Raw genomic sequence first — 20,058 nt, forward strand, 5'->3', positions numbered from 1 at the left:
GACCTGTCACGTTAAACCAGCTTTCTTACGCCATGCCGCAAGAAAAGTTTTAAATTTTAAAGATTTTATTTTTAAAGAAGAATCTACATTTCAACAGATTTGCATGAACTGACTAAAAGGGAGTATGTGAAGATTTAATCGTTCAAATGCGGATTATAAACACACACAGTGAACAGTGACGCTTGTTGCGACAAGTAATAAAGTGAAGATAAGGACGGCGTTACCTTCAGTTCTCCAGACGCCACTTTAAACACAAGTTCCACCACGGAGCCGACGGCCAGACGAGCCGCGCTAGACGAGTGTACCTCGTTCCAGATAGTGTCACTGTCCACCTGCACAAACACAATCAAGCGTGCATAAACATCAGCACTGCACAGCGGTTTGATGAAAAGAAAGCGATTGTTTCCTTTCGTTAAATGATACACGGGTTAAGCTAAGCAGCCTTTGAAAGCATATTGATACTTAAACAATCCAAGACTGGGACAAAAACACACTTGAGTCTACAGCACAGAGAACTGAGGTGTGATATTTGCTTGGGTTTATGCCACAGTAAACACTGCTGACTAACATTCAAGCACAACACAAGTCAGGCCTTGCTTACACACTGCGACGTGTAAACCCCAGCTTCGTCACTTCGACGCCTGTTAGACGGCTTTAGTGCTCAAAAAGCAAGCGGAGAAATTTGCGTCCTCTCGTCTGCCTCAACGTCCTGCCCAAGCGTCTGCCTCAAGGTTCGACGTTTTGCGCGTTCCGAGATGCTTATCTCCTTAACACGGTTGTACAGAGTGGTTATTTGAGTTACGCTAGAAAATCGGCCGAATAATCTAGAAATTTTATGGGTGTAACGATACACGCCGGTCACGATTTGATTCGATTAACAATAGTGGCTTCATGATTCGATTCAATTTGATTCGATTTGCAGATTCTTTTGGAGAAAAAAAAAAAAAGAAGAAGAAGAAGAAAAATGATGACTGAAAAGACTTTTTATTTCTGAATCATAAACAATGCAAAAACTAACTAAATAAAAGAAATGCTACAAAGTGAGGTTTAATATTGTGAACAAAATATACTACAGGTTCACCACATAATAACAATAAATTTATAGATTCTTCTCAAAACAAAAGTGTCTCACGTGGACACTGAAAATAATCGACTGAAATATAAGGAGTTATGAAATATTCAAACCAGCCTTGCCTGGAACCAGGGTAAAAAATCACTGAGATGACATTTTCCCCAATTCTGATATTTGAGGCAAGATTGTTTAAGCATTAGCGGCGTAGAGCTGCAATGGGTTGGGAAAATGGAGCGATTCAAAAACTAAAATACAGGATTATTTGCCGATTCATTCGTTAATTCGGTTACGCTGAGAATGCAGTGTAAAGTCTAAAATCCAATAGACGCGACTGTTATAATCCATGCATGCATGAGCTATGCATCATATCCTGGGTGACAAACGGGAACGTACGCATCCTGCTAAATACCTGCTTAAAAGCTGCATGTTTGAAACGCAAATGTGTAAGCGTCCCAGGTTTGAATCTTCTGAAAACGCTAGCTTCTCCTGAGAATCGGAAAGTGGTATAGAAGAGAACACGACAGGTGAGAGGAGCATTTATTCAGTGCCATGCAGGGTAAACATTAGCGGGGAAAAAACCTGGCAGGAAGACTGTGTGTGTGTATATGTGTGTGTCATCCAAGTGTGGACACAGAGAACACTCATTCATCAGTCACTACTCATTATTCCAACACACGCCTGCAATTACTTCAGCCTGGCCCTGGCCCATGAACCCACACATACACACACCATACACAACATACAGAAATGGGACACGTGCACATACTAAATGCACCTCCAACTTAAAGCCCAGGGACTTGTTCACGCTCACTTGGAGTCAGCTCTGGAGCAGGTGTCCTCGGCCCAGAGCAACATTACAACCGACCGCCGTCAAAGACAACCTTCCATTACATCAGCTGCTTTATTTAGCTTAACGTCTTCTACTAAAGAGAAGAGAGTGAACACTTATTTCAGCATTGGTTTAGCATGTACAGAGAGCAATGATCTCCTCGTGTTGTGTGCACGTCAGGGAGGTTGAACTCTCAGAGCAGGGGACAAACCGTGAACCGAGAGGCTGAGGGTTCGCGGGATAAATCCCTGGGGATCTCTTTGTGCATACATATTCGCTAGCAATTTATGAATTTCACTGCAATAGCATGAGCGCTCAAGGGCAGTGTAAAAAAAAGTACTCTTTCAAGCCAGGCCAAGAACGACTCTGTCACGAATTACAAGCCTGTGGTGAAATTATAGCTTAAAAAAAAAAAAAACAAGTAAGAGAGCAGAAACTGAGTGCGAGGTCAAGGGAAAGACAGTGTGGATGAATAAAAGGGACTAGATATATTAGCAAGCACAGCATGAAACAGTGACAGATCGTACAGAATTGCGAGTGGAGAGATGTGTATTATGTACATGTCTGATGTTTGTCAGAATTGCGAGTGGAGGGATGTGTATTATGTACATGTCTGATGTTTGTGTCAGAATTGCGAGTGGAGAGATGTGTATTATGTACATGTCTGATGTATATGTCAGAACTGAGAGTGGAGAGATGTGTATTATGTACATGTCTGATGTATGGGTCAGAATTGCGAGTGGAGGGATGTGTATTATGTACATGTCTGATGTTTGTGTCAGAATTGCGAGTGGAGGGATGTGTATTATGTACATGTCTGATGTACATGTCTGAATTGCGAGTGGAGGGATGTGTATTATGTACATGTCTGATGTATATGTCAGAATTGCGAGTGGAGGGATGTGTATTATGTACATGTCTGATGTATATGTCAGAATTGCGAGTGGAGGGATGTGTATTATGTACATGTCTGATGTATATGTCAGAATTGCGAGTATAGAGATGTGTATTATGTACATGTCTGATGTTTGTGTCAGAATTGCGAGTGGAGAGATGTGTATTATGTACATGTCTGATGTATGTGTCAGAATTGCGAGTGGAGGGATGTGTAATATGTACATGTCTGATGTATGTGTCAGAATTGCGAGTGGAGGGATGTGTATTATGTACATGTCTGATGTATGTGTCAGAATTGCGAGTGGAGAGATGTGTATTATGTACATGTCTGATGTATATGTCAGAACTGAGAGTGGAGAGATGTGTATTATGTACATGTCTGATGTATGTGTCAGAATTGCGAGTGGAGGGATGTGTATTATGTACATGTCTGATGTTTGTGTCAGAATTGCGAGTGGAGAGATGTGTATTATGTACATGTCTGATGTATATGTCTGAATTGCGAGTGGAGGGATGTGTATTATGTACATGTCTGATGTATATGTCAGAATTGCGAGTGGAGGGATGTGTATTATGTACATGTCTGATGTATATGTCTGAATTGCGAGTGGAGAGATGTGTATCATGTACATGTCTGAGTAAACACATGGCAACAAAATAGTGTGTGAGAGGAAAAAGAGCCTCTTAATTGAGATTTGGGCTGGGGGTGGGGTGGGGTGGGGTGTTGGTGTTGGAATGAAGAAAGGCAGTCTCTCCCGACTCTGACAGGCTAATTTCCAGAGCGGAGGCTATGCAGGAAGACAACAATTTTGTTCCATTTCCATAAAAGGGTCCAGAGACCTTCTGTTTCTCACCAAGCTGCACCGGGTCTACTGCTGCAGCCTGCCAGGCCCGCCTGCTATTCATCACCCGGCAAACAGCGCTGATGGGGGTTAACCTACACCCCCCCCTCAGCCACATCACATACGCACCTTCATTACTCCAGCACTCACAACCCACAGCTACGGCTCAGTAATAAATACTATACATGCACATTCTACAAGAGGGACACTGATGAAAGTAAACTAACTCATTCGCTTTTCAAATGAATCTCTATCCAGCTTGTCTGCAGTTTATATGTGATTACCACGAAAAAGATTTTCAGTACATTAGCTTAGAGCTAGAGACATAGTATAAAAAAAAAAAATCGGGTCAATACCGGCAAAAAACGGTGGATCAGATAGTGGAGAAAACATATTGGATATTGGATACCGTAATGAATGGCTCAGATTGCAATTGGATTTGGAAGAAATGTATTTTTGCACTATAAAGATGTGTTTACATATAAAGAGACTTGACTGTTTTGATTTTGATTATATTTATAGTGTAACAGATTTTTGTGGGAATGAGTGTAACCGGGAAGGGCTTTTTTTTTTTTTGTAACATTTTAAAGCTGAGCAGTAAAAAAAAAGAAATTGGATGGTATCGGTTTTGGCCGAGACTCAGTTTTCAGTATCAGTGCAGGAAAAAGTGGTATTGTGCTATCTCTACTTATAACTACAGGACTACTGGGCAGATAGTAAGCTCATCAATAAACATTTATACAAAATGCATGTTTTTTTAAATAGCTTCTGTGTTTTACACACACTTTGGAAAATGTAACTGTATAATTTGCTAAATAAATAAGGAATAACATATACCGGGTGCGCAATTACAGGAAAAATAATAAACGGCACATCCTGAGGTACTTTATTCTTCTTATACCACTGCAATTTGCCAGATTTTTAATTATTAAAGAATAAACCATTGTACTGTTTGTTTGGTTTTTTTTTTTAAACCAGTTAATAGTTACAGTTTATAGTTCAACAAAACATATCACAAAGTGCAAAGCCCTCTGTCCTGAAGATGGCATTGTATCACAAAACCTATAGTTACAGCTTCAAGTCTGACTTGAAGCTTTGACACTGGAAACTCCTTCCAAAAATGTTATATGTATGTATATCTGTGTATATGTATATATATATCTATCCACATACATACACATATACACACACATATGTGTGTATAAATAACACAATATCATATAAATACAACTAAGACCCCATACTAAACCTCCAAATATATTTACCTTATGAGTGAGTTTTGCATTTTGTCCAAGTACAGGGGAAGGTGTTGAAATCCTTGTGTGTGGTTATTCATAAACACTACAGATGTGGTGGATGGAGTTTAGATAAAAACAAACAAACAAACAAACAAACAAACAAACACACACTGGCCTATTCATTTAGACATGGAAAGAAACAGCCATCAAAAATACACAGAGTTTCTGGACTGCAGAACAGACACAGCTCTGCTCACTCGGCATTGGAGAAGCGGCCATCCGTTCATCCAACAGATCACACACACTCGAAATATCAGGCACAGTGCAACACAGATACACACCTCGTCTCAGCACACACACAATATTTCATAACACAAAAGATTAGCCCTCCTTCCACTGCATTCACACACACACACACACACACAGCTTGTTTATAGAAAACATCTGGACACAATTACCCGCTCTACAGAAAGCACAGCAACAGTTTTTGTTGCCGCTAGAGTTTCGGGGGTGGGGGGGCTCGCTGGAGAACAAACAGTCCCATTATTTACACACGCGAATAAGAGAAGCAGAGAGAGAGAGAAAAAAAAACTTACCCCGATGCCCCCACAGGGCAACCTCACAAACATGGGTGTCACAGAGCCTGCAGAGAAGAAGAGAAAGAAAGAAAGAGGTGATGATCACCCTTTAGAACCCCCTTAGGTCTTCCAAAGTACAGATTTCATCAAGTGGGTAATGTGAGTGTTGCCCCCAACTGTCTGTCTGATCCTGTGAAAAATGAGATTGACAGGTAGAGTTCTCTCACTGAGCTCACGCAGTGAACAGAGAGAGAGAGAGAGAGAGAGAGAGAGAGAGAGAGAGAGAGAGAGAGAGAGAGAGAGTGTGTGTGTGTGTGGAGTGAGCTTCACTGTGTGTCTGTGTGTTGATCAATTGCAGAACAGAACCTAATGATAAACCACATGGGAGGTGTGTTTAATTGCTGAACGCTATTTGATCACTGAATGAAAAGCATAGCAGTGGCTGAAGTCATGGAAAACTGTGTGAGGCTCCCTGGTGGTCTTGACGGACAGCTCTGGGGCACATTCAAATCTGATGAAAGCCAAAAGGGGGAAACGGTGCTGTTTGGGAAAAACCAGCTTTGGGGAGGAACTGGGTCTAGTGTGAAGAGCTGAAAACAGGCCTAATACTACAGCAGCTGCAGTGTCAGTAGTGGGGAAGTGGTGCGTGTGTGTGTGAGTGAGAGAGAGAGAGAGAGAGAGAGAGAGAGAGAGAGAGACACACACACACACACACATGTGTGAGGGTGTGGGTGGGAGGTAATGCTGATTGGTCGCGTACACTCACTGAGAGAAGGAATCATTAAAAGGCATTATCATTAAAACATGTGTATACAGATATTTATATGTGTGAGTGTGTGTCTTACTGTCTAATTTCTGTCTCAGTGGGTTGGTCCCGTAGAGCAGCACGTGAGCTTCAGAGTGGACCGTCTGCAGCTCCTCCAGTGTGGCCTTCCTGCCCCGGATACACTGTATATACACACATACACAACTGGCGTCAGTTTGAACCGTCTTACAAATATGATTTACTCAAAACAGCAGTCTGTATTTTTCAGAGCCCCACTGTTGCCCACGAGGTGAAGTGCAACTACGATTAAAACCTTGTCCCCTCCTTAAAATCCACCCCTCCTCTCTTCAAAGCTTCTCTCTCGTATCCGTATATGATGACTACAAGTCTGAGAGCAATTCTACAAATGACAAACTGCACCTTTAAGAGGGGGAACGACAGAAAGGTACAAAAAGATCAGTGTCAGAGGTGTGGTACTGTAGAGTATCAGTCCGTACAGGGTTTTTTTGTGATTGTTGCAGTCAAAAATGCTTGACTTCCCTGTGGCTTTAAAAAAAAAAAAATTTGTTAGACTTTTTCCATCTTTAATGTGATAGAGGCAACAAAATTCAAGTCAAAAACAATTAGAAGCATTTTAGAGAAAGGAAATAAAAAAAAAAAACATTCACCATAACCAGGCTGCACAAGTGTCCACACACCGTAACTAATTCTTTTTTAAAAGTACTTTTTGCTTGTAATACAGCACTCGGTATTTTTGAGTAAGAGTCTACCAACTGAACACATCTCGATTTGGCAATTGTATTCCACTCTTCCATAAAAAAATTTAAAATAAATAAAATAGCGAGCCCTTTTTAAGGGGGGGAAACCAAACACAAAAAAACAACACTGATCTAAGACCAAGGTAGAACTTAAAAAAAAATTTTTAATTTTTTTTTTTTTTTTATAATTCTAAAATATGTGTTTGATGCAAAAACAAGATAACCCACAGAACAACATACCCACGGTGAAGCATGGTGATGGCAGCATAATGCTATGCAGCTGCTTCAGCTAGGACTGGGACTCTAGTCAAAATAGCGGGAATCATTGAGAGCCCATGGATAATCAAATACTAATCTATTCTGGCACAAAACCTGCAGGGCTCTGTTAGACAGCTGAAGAAATATTTCAACCTTCCAGCAAATTTTGGAACAAAAAAAGCCGCGGTACAACCCGATGCATACAGTGCTGCTTTTTTCCAAATTTGTGATGCGACTTTTTACAAAAAAAATAAATAAAAATTGTGCTTTTTTCTTCTTCAGAAAGCTACTTTCACAAAATTGCAATTGAGCTGAATTGTTTTGCTCGGTCTTCCGCAGTGATGTCTGTTGGTAAATGAGGCATTTTAGCTATACTCATGTTCGACGCACGTGAATCGAAGAGGGCTTTCGCTGAATGCACGTTGTGATGATGTCACGTGACACGTCTTGGCCCGAATCCGCAGAAAATCTGCGGTACTTCTGGAAAATGGCAAGCTCCTCTGAATACTGCAGAGTTTCCTTGATTTTGGTTTCATTTCTTCTACCGCAAAATACTGGAGGGACTGATTAGAGTTCGAATCCCAGGATGGACTCGTACTGCCAATGTTGCACCCTTGAGCAAGACCCTTACCCCTAAGATCGACAAAGCAACAGGTCAAGGTTCAATCGACATCTGAATCGAAATGTTTTTCAATTCTACGCAAATTACGCATGCCGTTATGGAGCAATAAAAATCCAAACGACTGGCTCGAACGATCCCTCGGACCAATACTATGGAGTGTGTGGTCCCTACTTCTAAACTTTCCCACTCGCACATTTAACTCCTACCTGCATTCACTTCTCATTTACCGTGTGATGAGCAAAACGGAAGAAAAACTGATAACCGTGGTTTCATTTTATACAGTGACCACCTCTCATTAAACGTGTATAAAGACATTAAGAAAAAAATGAAGTATAGAAGGAAGTAGCAGAGATTAATGCGTTATTGAATTTGAGGTTAACTAGTGAGATTTTAGAAACTACATCACAAAAAGTCTCTCGTGTAACTCGCTCGTGTGAATGTGTATGTTTGGACTGCATCTTGTTATAGTTATAACTACTACATGGCATCCACTAAATGCATCGTTTAATAAAAATATTAATGTTGTGGACATTATCATGACATCAAAACCGTGTCTTGTTTCTCCCTTAAGGTCTGTGCTGGAGTCTGCAGTAGGTGTAAGAACACAGCATCAGGTTTCAGCCTGGACGTGCTCGGCACCAGAACAAAGCTTGGGGCAGGAAAGCTGCGGCTGTGCAATAACGTGAGCTGTGGCACTCGGCCAGACCATGAGGGGTTCTCTGAGGAGTCTGAGTGAGCTAGAGCCGCTCACCTGCGCACACACGTGTGTGTGTGTGTAAGCTATGGTGACACCTGCAGCAGCAGAGGGTGGGTTAGCTCTTGGGTTTAACAGCACATGCAGTTAAAAGGGGCCCCTCAGGGGCCCCGGCTGAGGCTGGCAGCAGCCTGAAATGGCTCCACTGTCTTTAAGGGCCCCCCTGCTGTAGATTAGGGGGTATTAGAGTCGTGACTGCCTTTAATTGAAGCCCAATTCTGTGTTCCCATCTCCCAGAACAATAAACAATCTCACAGAAGAGCTAACTACACCCACTTCCCATAGCATGCAGAAAGAGACAGACAGGCAGGAGGAGAGAGAGAGAAAGAGGGTGGGAGAAGGAGAGAGATTCGCTAATGCTGCTGTGCCTTGTTTACTTGTTTGTTTGTAGGAAAACAGAGACGGCAGCTATGCGACTGGCTCTAATAGCCGTGACGCAATGGAGCCCAGAGGAGGAGAAGAGCGTGGTGGGAGAGATTAGACCCAGTTAGAGCTATTAAACTTCGGTTTGGGCTTAGTCACCGCACTTCAGTGGTGTGCATGATGCCAGAGAGGAGGAATGATCCACTGCAGGTGTCCTCGCTAACACCGAGTCTCGCCACGCTGGACTCGGGGCTATAAAAGTGCTCTGTGCAACAGGGCTCATTTTCTGCCTTTTCATGACTGAATGATTAAAGCTCCTCTGTGAAAGGAAAACTCATCATGGAAGATCTGATGAGATTAAAATAACCCAAAGACTATGCATTGTTTTTCTTTATCGGAGAATAAATAGCTTCCTGTTGGTGGTTCACCCCAAAAAATGAACAAGCAACAGGATTAGTTCTGGGCAATATGTTTAAAAAAAATAAACAGTGATACACTATGTTGCTGGTAAGGCAATATCTCTGTCTCACATTTTATCACAGTCTTTATTTAAAAACGTGACCGATTTGATGTCAAAATGTCATACTAAATCTATAAAACTGTACAATATTAATTTACAAAATAAATAGTCCCGATTCTAAAATCCGATTGGCTACGCCATGTTTGAAGCCGTTGTAAAATCCTTGAAATACACACAACTGTGATCGCATCACAATAAGTGAACTCTGTATTACTGCACCAGCTTTTAAACCAACAGAATTTTTACACTTAAGCTATTCTGTCCATGAAATAGCTTAATCTTTGACTTATGTCGCTTAGTGTTTACACACTATATTGTGTGACAGAAAAGTTCTTTAATGCAACTATCAGCAATAAAGCGAGTTATTTACTCAACACTTGATTTGATCTATTATTATTATTATTTTATCTATTATTTATTTTATTTTTTGTGCCATTTTATCAAAGCAATAATCCACTCGAGGTCATGTGTTCCAGTGATTTTATCCTGGGTAAAATGGTTTTAGGAACTCCGCTTCACGTTGTGCCGAAGAACTCCTTTACTTGTTATGAAATCACTTTGACACACAGCTTCGTGTGGCTGTCTGCTTTATTTTCCTCCTTTTCCATGTTAAACAGTTCATTTTTGTAAATATTAAATAAACTTTTTCAGTTTTTTAAAAATGTAACATTACTGTGTTGTGGGGATTTTTTAAGCAAACCTATACATCATGATGCGTATTGTGTATCAGATAAATGTCTTGTTAAGCATTATGTTTCTGCCATATCACACAGAAGCCCCTACACTTTTACCCTCAAAAACAAATCCAGATCAAACAAACCAACACAGTCATTATGTGTCACTCCTTGACCAGTACTGGAACTCCAGTATGAATACTGGGATGTACTGAAAGACTTTTGACCTGTGTTTCAGCTGTGAGTGTGGCTTTATAGCACCCTCTAGAGACAAGAAAAAAACACTGCACTGACAAACACCAGAGCGATGGCTTCTGTATTATTCCTTCATGCAGCTACAGTATAGCATCTGTATAGCATATAGAATCAGGAGTCGATCCTGGGAACACACTACTCTCCCGCACCTAGGGGCAATGAAGAGCATCGTACTACTGGCATGTTACTGAGAGGTTGGAGGAAAGCGGAGATCCTTGAGGAAACCCACGAGGAGAACATGCAAACGTTCATGAGACAACAACTGTGACTCACAGTTTGAACCTTGGATGCCCACAAATTTAGTACGAATACTATTTCCTGACAAAAACATTTTTCCTTGTTAGTTTACGACCTTCATAAATCCGCGAGAAGGGGTTTGTGGACTAATCTGATGATTTTATTGTGGATCCTAAGTTTATTACCTCACACTTGCTGCGCAGTCCGGTCTCCTGCAGTCTGGACCAGATACTCTGGATTCGGCCCGCGTGCTCTGGGTGGGTGTTAGTGTTGCCACACATACACTGGTGCTTCTGCATTAGAGTGTCATACACCAGCCCTGTGAGCACACACACACACACACACACACACACACACACAGAGAACAATCATCATCAAACCCGACACTTAAAAATGTACCACTGTAATAACAGCAACATAAAATTAACCATGTAAATAAACCAACTTGTTAAATGAACTGTATTAATACAACCATCATGAACACTACAACGTATTATAGTAAATTTGAACGGAAATATGGACACACACTCTCACACACTTTCTCATCACGACGGATGGACAGATCTTTTATTTTTATTTTTATGATGGATATCTGTAAAGACCTGTAAAGACATGTTTGTCCTTTCAGCATGTTTTGAGAGTGTGACACAAACGCAGAGACAGTCGAGAATAAGATTACTTTAGGAATAACCCATTAATCATAATAACTCACAGAGAGAACAGAGTTAGAGAGTAAGGGAGAGAGAAAGAAAGAGAGAGAGAGAGAGAGAGAGAGAGAAAAAAAAAGAGAGAGCGAGAGACAGAGAGCGAGAGATGGACTTACAATGTTCTAATATGTGCAACTGCAAACAAATTAGTGAAATATTTGTTTATGTATTCCAATGGGAATAACTGTATATATCTGTAACTGATAAATAAACTGCAAAAATGATTCAAATGAATTAAAGTAATTACTAAAACAATTGCAAATATTTCAACACCACCACCACAGGGTGGCAGCACTGAGTCTAAGCGCACCCTCTAAGTGCACCAACCAAAACTAACATTGAGTCAGACGTGGATGATGATACAGCTGTGGGAAAGGAAGGTTTAACATGACAGTATTAACAATTTGTTATTTTTTTCCCCTCTTGAGTTTGATTTCAGGTTGCTTCTAATCAGATCAGCCCAGAGCAGCTTGCGTGAGCCTGTGCTGCTGTTGGCTTCGCTGGATCCGTATTGAATGACCATGTAAATGTGGTGGTGCTACTGACCGGTAGTGAAACGTGGCTTAGCCGGAGGCTCCTGCACTACAATCGGGAATGTGGCAGAGGCTGGCGAGGACTGAGCTCTGGACAGGGGGCGGTGCCCTGGTAAAGTGACGGACAGGCCGGCGGCCTCCATCGATGCCTGGTAGTTTCTTAGCTGATGGATTCTCTGCTGTTCCAAAAGCAGTGCCTGCTGCTCAGAGACAGGGAGAAAACACAGTCATATTGGGATTTCAGAGCAAAGACCAGAAAAGTCAGAAAAGCATTTAATGAAAAATTGTGATTCTTGAATAAACCTGCAGTTACAAAACACTACCAGAAGGTGGCGATATTTACAAACATTGGTCCCAACAGGTTCAAGCAGTGATAAGCAAGCAAAAAAGTCAAACGCGTGTCCAATAAGGAAGATTTATGTGTTATATACAAATGATCATTCTAAATATTTTGTGTGAAATACAAGCATTATTGCCCTTTTACAAATGTCGATAACCCAAAAAGATTGTTGTTTTTTAAAAAAAAAAAATACATGTAGAGTCCCAGGGCATCACGACCTAAAAAACCACCCACAGCTTCAATGTTCAGCCTTACTATTTTTTTCCATTGATTGTGTTGTAAAAAGAGGAAAACATGAAAACTGAAGAACTATTAGGCCTACTAGAAACCTACTAAAACCTGAAGTTAACATACCTTAGTATGTGAAAAGTACATGCACACTTTTAATTCCAAAAACTTTTCACTACTTTCCAGACCTGCACATCAACCCTGAATAATGGAAGCCTACTTTGGCATACAGATGTACGTTACCCAGAATGCCGCCCTCTGCTGTCGCTAACCTGAAAGGCTGTGTAAAACACTGTGTGTGTGTGATGGCAGAGAGATGGACACTGCAGACACACACTTCATGGCTCCTAAAGCTCAGCTCACTCCTGCTGAGTGAAACACTCAGTCAAAGCTAGTGGCCTCAGTGGAGCGGGGGCGTGCTGAGACATGGTGTGTGCATGAGCGTCTGTAGGTTCATTCGTGACTGTGTGGGTGTCTGAGTTATTTTTAAGCCTAAGCCAAAAACTGATATACAGCGCGGTACATATTCGAATACCAAAAGCAGACTGAGATGAAATGGAATCACTAATGTCTCAGTACATCTTCCCTACAAACAACTGAAACACAAGGCAACATTTCAGCTTTAGTTGGTAGGAATGCTCTTCCACCTGCACTTCTCCCAAGTGTCTGACCTGTCTGAAGATCAGCTCGTGCTCTGCCTGTCTCTCTCGATGCTGCAGCTCCTCCTCCAGTTGATCAGGAGGCTCCTGTTTGATGGTGATGCCGCGTGGCAGGCCTTCAGCTGGGTCGTTCAGAGCCTGATGCTCCCTCAGCTCCTCCTCGGTCTCCTCCGGGTGACTCTCGTGCTGCCTGCCTGGTTCATTTGGTTTAGTGGCCATAATCTACAAAGATTAAAGTGAAACATATACAGCATGAGTGAAAAGCTCCTTTTTATTTTTAGTACTAGCATGGCTTGAATTGACACACCATCCCTCAACATATGCATGAAACCTGTTCTCTGCACTGTCCTCGTACCCATGAACTTCCCCTGGCTGTCTGACTAACGGTCTATAAACGATGACTCAGCACTGAAATGAGCACTCCTTTTTAAAATGTTTTTGTTGCTGTACTAATGCTTACAAATTCCACTCTAACAGGGTTTCAGCACTCTTAGGCACTTTGTACTCATATGAGGATGTTTTGATGTAGAGTAAAAAGCACTCGTGCTAAATGTTCTGTATTTTGAGGACGTCAGGTGTGGTACTACGCTCTAGAATAACATCTAATATATACTCGGGTCCATACATATTTGGACCTTGATAAATGTCATGTTATTTTAGCGGTCTACCTGTCTAGCTGGAGTTCAAATTAAATAATGAATACGAGCTCAAAGTGCAGACTTTCAGCTTCAATTTAAGTGCATTTAAATCCAAATCAAACAAACACTGTAGGAAGTACAACATTTTTAATACTTGGTTGCAAATCCTTTGCAGTCAATGGCTGCCTGAAGTCTGGAACCCACAGACATCACCAGCCGCTGGGTTTCTTCTCTGGCGATGCTCTGCCAGGCCTTTACTGCAGCTGTTTTTAGTTCTTGCTTGTGCTTAGGGCGTTTTGCCTTCAGGAACTGAAATGCATGCTCAAGTGGATTCAGGTCAGGTGACTGACTTGGCCATTGCAGAGCATTCCAGTTGTTTGCCTTAAAAAAAAGTCTTGGGTTGCTTTCAAAGTATGCCTCTGGTCATCGTTCATCTGCGCTGTAAAGCGCCGTCCAATGGGTTTTAAAGCATTTGGCTGAATGTGAGCACATAATACAGACCTTATGTACACTTCAGAATTCATCCTGCTGCTTTTGTCAGCAGCCACATCATGCAAATGTTGCACTTGAAGTCAAATCTAAACCGTTTATCTGCGTCTTTGTAAATGATATACGGAGGGAATAACAAACCTGGCCATGGAACAGCTTAGCAGCCAATTGTGCAATTACTTTCAAGTCCCTTTAAAAAAGGTAGGACTACGTGTAAAAAGTGCTGTAATTCCTATGCCATTCGCCTAAGTTGAATGTAAACACCCTTAAACGACAACTGAAAGTCTGCACTTTGAACTCCTATATAATGTCCAACTATTTATAGAGCAGACGGAATGTAATCTGATATTTTACAATCTTTTATACAATGTTGCAATATCACAGTGAAAGATATGCAGATTGCTGCAGAGTAACTGTTTATTTACTGAACTTAAGACGTAAAAAGCATTTTGCTACTTCACTACAGACATTTTCACAAGTCCCTGAGTCAAGTTTCAAATCTCTGAGGTGGAGTCCAAGCCAAGTCTCAAGTTTTTGAGGTAGAGTCCAAGTCAAGTTTCAAATCTCTGAGGTGGAGTCCAAGTCAAGTCTCAAGTCTTTGTTCTATTTTTAGCAATTGTTCTTTCAGCTAGTTATTGTAATTAACAGTATATGAGGCTAAATCCATTTTTAAATATTAAAACTGATTACTTCTACAGAATGTCTTGCTCATTTAATCAAAATGGTCTAATAAAGCACACAAGGTTTTACTTAAATAATTAATTCCAAATTAAATCATTAATCAAAAAACTATTACTTTCAAACAATTACACTTCATCCAAAAGTTCTCCCTATAATTATAAGAAAACAGAAAATTCATAGAAACTTCAGGTTTAAAAAGATATGACCTTTTTTTTGGTCATTTAGTGCAAAATGCCTACGTGCTGTGTATTTTGAGCTGTTGGAGATGCCGTAGTTCTAATGGGTAATGATGCGTAAGGTAGTCTTCCAGGGAGCGCCGGCATAAACAAACCCCTCGTGTATAGATGCAATTTAACTTGGTAAACCTGGATAATATATGCATATGGTAGCTAATTACTGGGGGGGGGGGGGACGACCCATGAAAAGGACATGGAAACATTTGTACTTGTTGAAAATGGACAGCAAGCAAACCCCTGACAGCTGTGTAACACCACAGCTTCCCTTTAGATGAATTGATTGCTTTTGAAATGAAATGACACAAAGATGATCACAAGGTAAGACTTGGCTATATTGCTAGTGTTCATTTATACAACAGGACTTTTCCAACGGCTGTTGAACACTCGCCTTCAGATGCATCACGCGTGTATATAATAATGCTGGCTTGCTGTGTTTAGAGATGAATTGTTGTGATATTAGCTGCTGCAGCACATACTGATAGGGAACGAATGAATGCATGAGGAATGAATAGAAAAACATGGAGTTTGATGGTGTCATGTGGGGTAGTAAAGACAGAACGTAATCAGGAACGTCAAACCAGAACGACTCGTGGTTTTCACGAGTCTCTGTCTTCAAGTCCAAGTCAAGTCTCGGGTCGCCAAGTCAGACCCGAGCTTCCATCTCTGCTTCACTACGTATAATTTCCGTGCTATTTAAAGCACGTGAAAAAGTTTTGCTGAAGCAATTAAAAGCCGAGAACGAAACTTCTACACGGTCACGTGTACTGTTTTACGGCCACGCACAGATCTGCTTATTGAGTGTCACACAAAGGTTATAAAGTAGCGTGCTAGATCTCTCCTATTGCATAACCAGCAATTTATGAATGTTAAGGCTTACACATGCTTTCCACAAGATGACACAGGCCATCTGAACACAAGTACATTTACATATTTGTCTGACACTATAATCCAAAGTGACGTATAATTGAGACAGGATATATCTGAGCAGTTGAGGGTCTTACGCAACAGTGAAAGCTTGGCAGCGCTGGAATTTGAACTCTTAACCTTCTCTAGCCTTAACCACAGAGCCTCAACTGCCACTGCCAACACACTTGGAGGAGAGGAGCAGACAACAGAAAGTGTCCTGATAGACATCTACGATCGGAATGTATCTGATTCACGGGACAAAGGAACACCGTCCCTCTCACGTCTTGGACTCCAAGTCTGTACTACGATTGTTCAGGTCTGATTTAAAGCTTCTTTCTTGCTCAAGCGAACATGATTTCCATGAAACGTTTCTGATGGCTTTGTCAGCATCGCTAACGCTCAACAGTGTTATTTACAGAGAAGCAATTACAGAGAATGAACTACAGAGAAGCACAAATAGTGCTGAAGACCGATGAGTCAGCAGGCTGTGAGAGTCGTCAGCACTCGCTCCAGGACCAGCGCAGGATCTGTTACTGAAGAGCAAAAAGGTGAAACTCGCCACAGGCGCTCTTCAGACACCTAAACCATGAGAAAGGTCTTCCACACACATGCAGGCCAGCAACATGATCTCACAATAACACACTACGCCTGTGCTGAGAAACTGAAACAAGGGCAAGTCATAACACAGAGTGCAGAGCGGGAGAGAAGAAGGGAGGACAGAGATACGAGGGGAGAAATGCAGGAGGCTTTTGTTCTTTTATGGCTGCTGACACTCCACCCTTCGAATCTGCCTGCTTTCTGGAGAAACTGCCTATTGCCCTATCGCCACGGCAATATCACACACACAAACACACACACACACCCCTACACACACACAAACATGGGAACTGGAGCCAACGCTGGCAACAGCACAGCATTGTGGCTCTGAGCCAAGGGAACATCTTTGACGTCAGAGTGCTTGGCAATGCCGCATCCCTGTCCTCAGTTCTCCAAACAAACTTTGATTTTTTTCAATTTTCTTTCTTTCCGCACCCCCTCCCTCCCTCTCTCTCTCGTTCTCTCTCTGTGCGTAGCTACTCTGCTCACATTCTTACTCATTTAAAGTGGAAAGTCACCGTGGCTGAGTAAGCAGTGATTAAGCTGCTCTTTGCACAATGTGAAGGAAAAGTAGAAAGACAGCAAAAAAAAAAGAAAAACAAAAGATTAAACACATCTCAGAACGAAGTAGTAACGTTTTTTCCCCCCCACTGAGCAACTAGCTAGAACAACAGCTAATGCATACACAGAATGCTGTAGAAACAGATAAACACGGGATATGTGTTTAATATGTATATAGTGAAGTGCAAACTAAACACACACTAGTAACACATGAGGAAAACACAGCTGGACGAGACAAAGTCTTCCTGACTGCAAGCACTTCGCATGCTCGTGTGGGGCACATATCTTTCCTGCAGCAGTTCCTAACTGTGCACGTAAACAGGGGAAATGCCACAGAGGTCTTACATTCCTCTAACGTCTGCAGAGCGAGCGGCAAACAACGCCACTTCCAGGGAGAGAGCTGTTTAGTGAAGCCTTCTCCTTATCCTGGGAGCTCGGCCTGCTTACGAAACCACCTCTCATCTCCAGCCTGCGTGTGTGTGTGTGTGTGTGTGTGTGTGTGTGTGTGTGTGTGTGTGTGTGTGTGTGTGTGTGTGTGCGCGCGTGTGTTTGTGTTCAGATCCTGAGGCTAAGCAGCGGTAACGACATCAGCCCTCTCCAGATTGTACACTGCGTCAGACATACGGCATACACACACACACACACACACACACACACACACACAACACAGGGAGGAGGGGGCTATTATTATTTTTTTTTCCACCTTTAGTCTACTTCATGCTCTAGCAATATTTATTATCTAAAATGCATGAATTTGAGAGCAAGTGAGTGGGGGGGAGGGGGGATAGACACGGAGAGATGAATAAGGAAAAAGGAGATGAGAGTGACCGAAAGAGGGAGTGTGGGGGGGGGGGAGATGGTAAGTGTAAAGGAGAGGGAAAGCAGCATGGCAAAAGGAGTGAGAAAAAGAGAGAAAAGAGAGATAAAGAGAGGGACAGGAAGAGATGAATAATGGAAAAGGAGAAGAGAGTTACAGAAAGAAAGAGGGAGAGGAGGATAGTGAAAAAGACAGGGACAGAATGAAAGGATTAGGGAGGAAGAAAGAGAGAGAGAGAGAGAAACAGGGAAAGGTAAAGAGGAAGAGAAAATGGAGAGAAGAGAGAGAAAGAGAATGAGAGAAAGACAGAATGAGAGAGTGAATGAGAGAGCGTGAGAGAGAATGAGAGCGTGAATGAGACAGAATAAGAGAGAGAGAATGAGATAGAATGAAAGAGAGAGAGAATGAGAGAGAGAAAGAAAGGAAGAGGGAGACAGACAGGGAGAAAGAATGAGGGGGGAAAACATCATTCACTGGAGTAATTCTCTTTGCCCACACTCATCTCATGACACTGCATTAAGAGCGCAGCTCACACACACCCACACCCTCACACACACATACATGTACACACACACATATACACAGACACTCATGGTTGCCATAGTGACAAGTGAACAACATGGAGATACAGAACAGAAAGGAGGGAAGGGAGGAAGAGAGAAAGTAAGAGAACAGATGGAGGGACAGAGAGATGGAGGGTGTGTACCTTGCTGATGTGGAGCTGCTGCTGCTGGAAGTGCTGCTTCTGTTTGACCAGGAACTGCTGGTGCTGCTGCTGGACCACGAGCTGCTGCAGGGCCTGTGTGTTCTGGGGCAGTGGCGCTGACTGGGTTCGGCCCAGCGGCCGGTGAGGACGCAGTTTATGGATGGAGGGTGACTGCAGGGGCAGACCGCTCAGACCTGGACACACACACATACACTCAATATTTTGAGTTGCTACCCAAGGATTATGGGGTCATCTCATCTATCCATAATCCTATCCTCTCATTCATTCATCCATCCATCTATCCTCTCACCCATCCACTCTGTCATCCATCTATTCATCCATCCATACTCTCCCATATCCACCCATCCTCTCATAGCTCCCTCCTTCCACCCATCCTCTCATCTTCTCTTCCATCCTTCCACCCATCCTCTCATCTTCTCTTCCATCCTTCCACCCATCCTCTCATCTTCTCTTCATCCCTCCACCCTCTCATCTTCTCTTCATCCCTCCACCCATCCTCTCATCTTCTCTTCCATCCTTCCACCCATCCTCTCATCTTCTCTTCCATCCTTCCACCCATCCTCTCATCTTCTCTTCATCCCTCCACCCTCTCATCTTCTCTTCCATCCTTCCACCCATCCTCTCATCTTCTCTTCCATCCTTCCACCCATCCTCTCATCTTCTCTTCATCCCTCCACCCTCTCATCTTCTCTTCATCCCTCCACCCATCCTCTCATCTTCTCTTCATCCCTCCACCCTCTCATCTTCTCTTCCATCCTTCCACCCATCCTCTCATCTTCTCTTCCATCCTTCCACCCATCCTCTCATCTTCTCTTCATCCCTCCACCCTCTCATCTTCTCTTCCATCCTTCCACCCATCCTCTCATCTTCTCTTCCATCCTTCCACCCATCCTCTCATCTTCTCTTCCATCCTTCCACCCATCCTCTCATCTTCTCTTCATCCCTCCACCCTCTCATCTTCTCTTCCATCCTTCCACCCATCCTCTCATCTTCTCTTCATCCCTCCACCCTCTCATCTTCTCTTCATCCCTCCACCCATCCTCTCATCCATCCCTCCACCCATCCTCTCATCTTCTCTTCATCCCTCCACCCTCTCATCATCTCTTCCATCCTTCCACCCATCCTCTCATCTTCTCTTCATCCCTCCACCCTCTCATCTTCTCTTCCATCCTTCCGCCCATCCTCTCATCTTCTCTTCATCCCTCCACCCTCTCATCTTCTCTTCCATCCCTCCACCCATCCTCTCATCCATCCCTCCATCAATCCATCCTCCCAT

At 42.5% G+C, this 20,058-nt stretch overlaps 1 protein-coding gene across 5 annotated transcripts in view; it reads right to left on the reverse strand.

Moving 5' to 3' along the window:
* hdac4 (histone deacetylase 4) overlaps positions 1-20,058 on the reverse strand; it is a 197,475-nt gene that overhangs the window by 30,297 nt on the left and 147,120 nt on the right. For all 5 annotated transcript variants that reach the window (XM_053627354.1, XM_053627353.1, XM_053627352.1 and 2 more), the window contains 7 exons: positions 18,762-18,955; positions 13,143-13,352; positions 11,917-12,103; positions 10,849-10,982; positions 6,302-6,404; positions 5,475-5,521; positions 225-332 (listed from right to left, as the gene is read on the reverse strand). In XM_053627354.1, coding sequence (XP_053483329.1) covers positions 225-332; positions 5,475-5,521; positions 6,302-6,404; positions 10,849-10,982; positions 11,917-12,103; positions 13,143-13,352; positions 18,762-18,955 — 983 coding nt within the window. The remainder of the gene's footprint in view (positions 1-224; positions 333-5,474; positions 5,522-6,301; positions 6,405-10,848; positions 10,983-11,916; positions 12,104-13,142; positions 13,353-18,761; positions 18,956-20,058) is intronic.

Source organism: Ictalurus furcatus, chromosome 6 (genome assembly GCF_023375685.1).
Source record: "Ictalurus furcatus strain D&B chromosome 6, Billie_1.0, whole genome shotgun sequence".
NCBI classification, from domain to species: domain Eukaryota; kingdom Metazoa; phylum Chordata; class Actinopteri; order Siluriformes; family Ictaluridae; genus Ictalurus; species Ictalurus furcatus.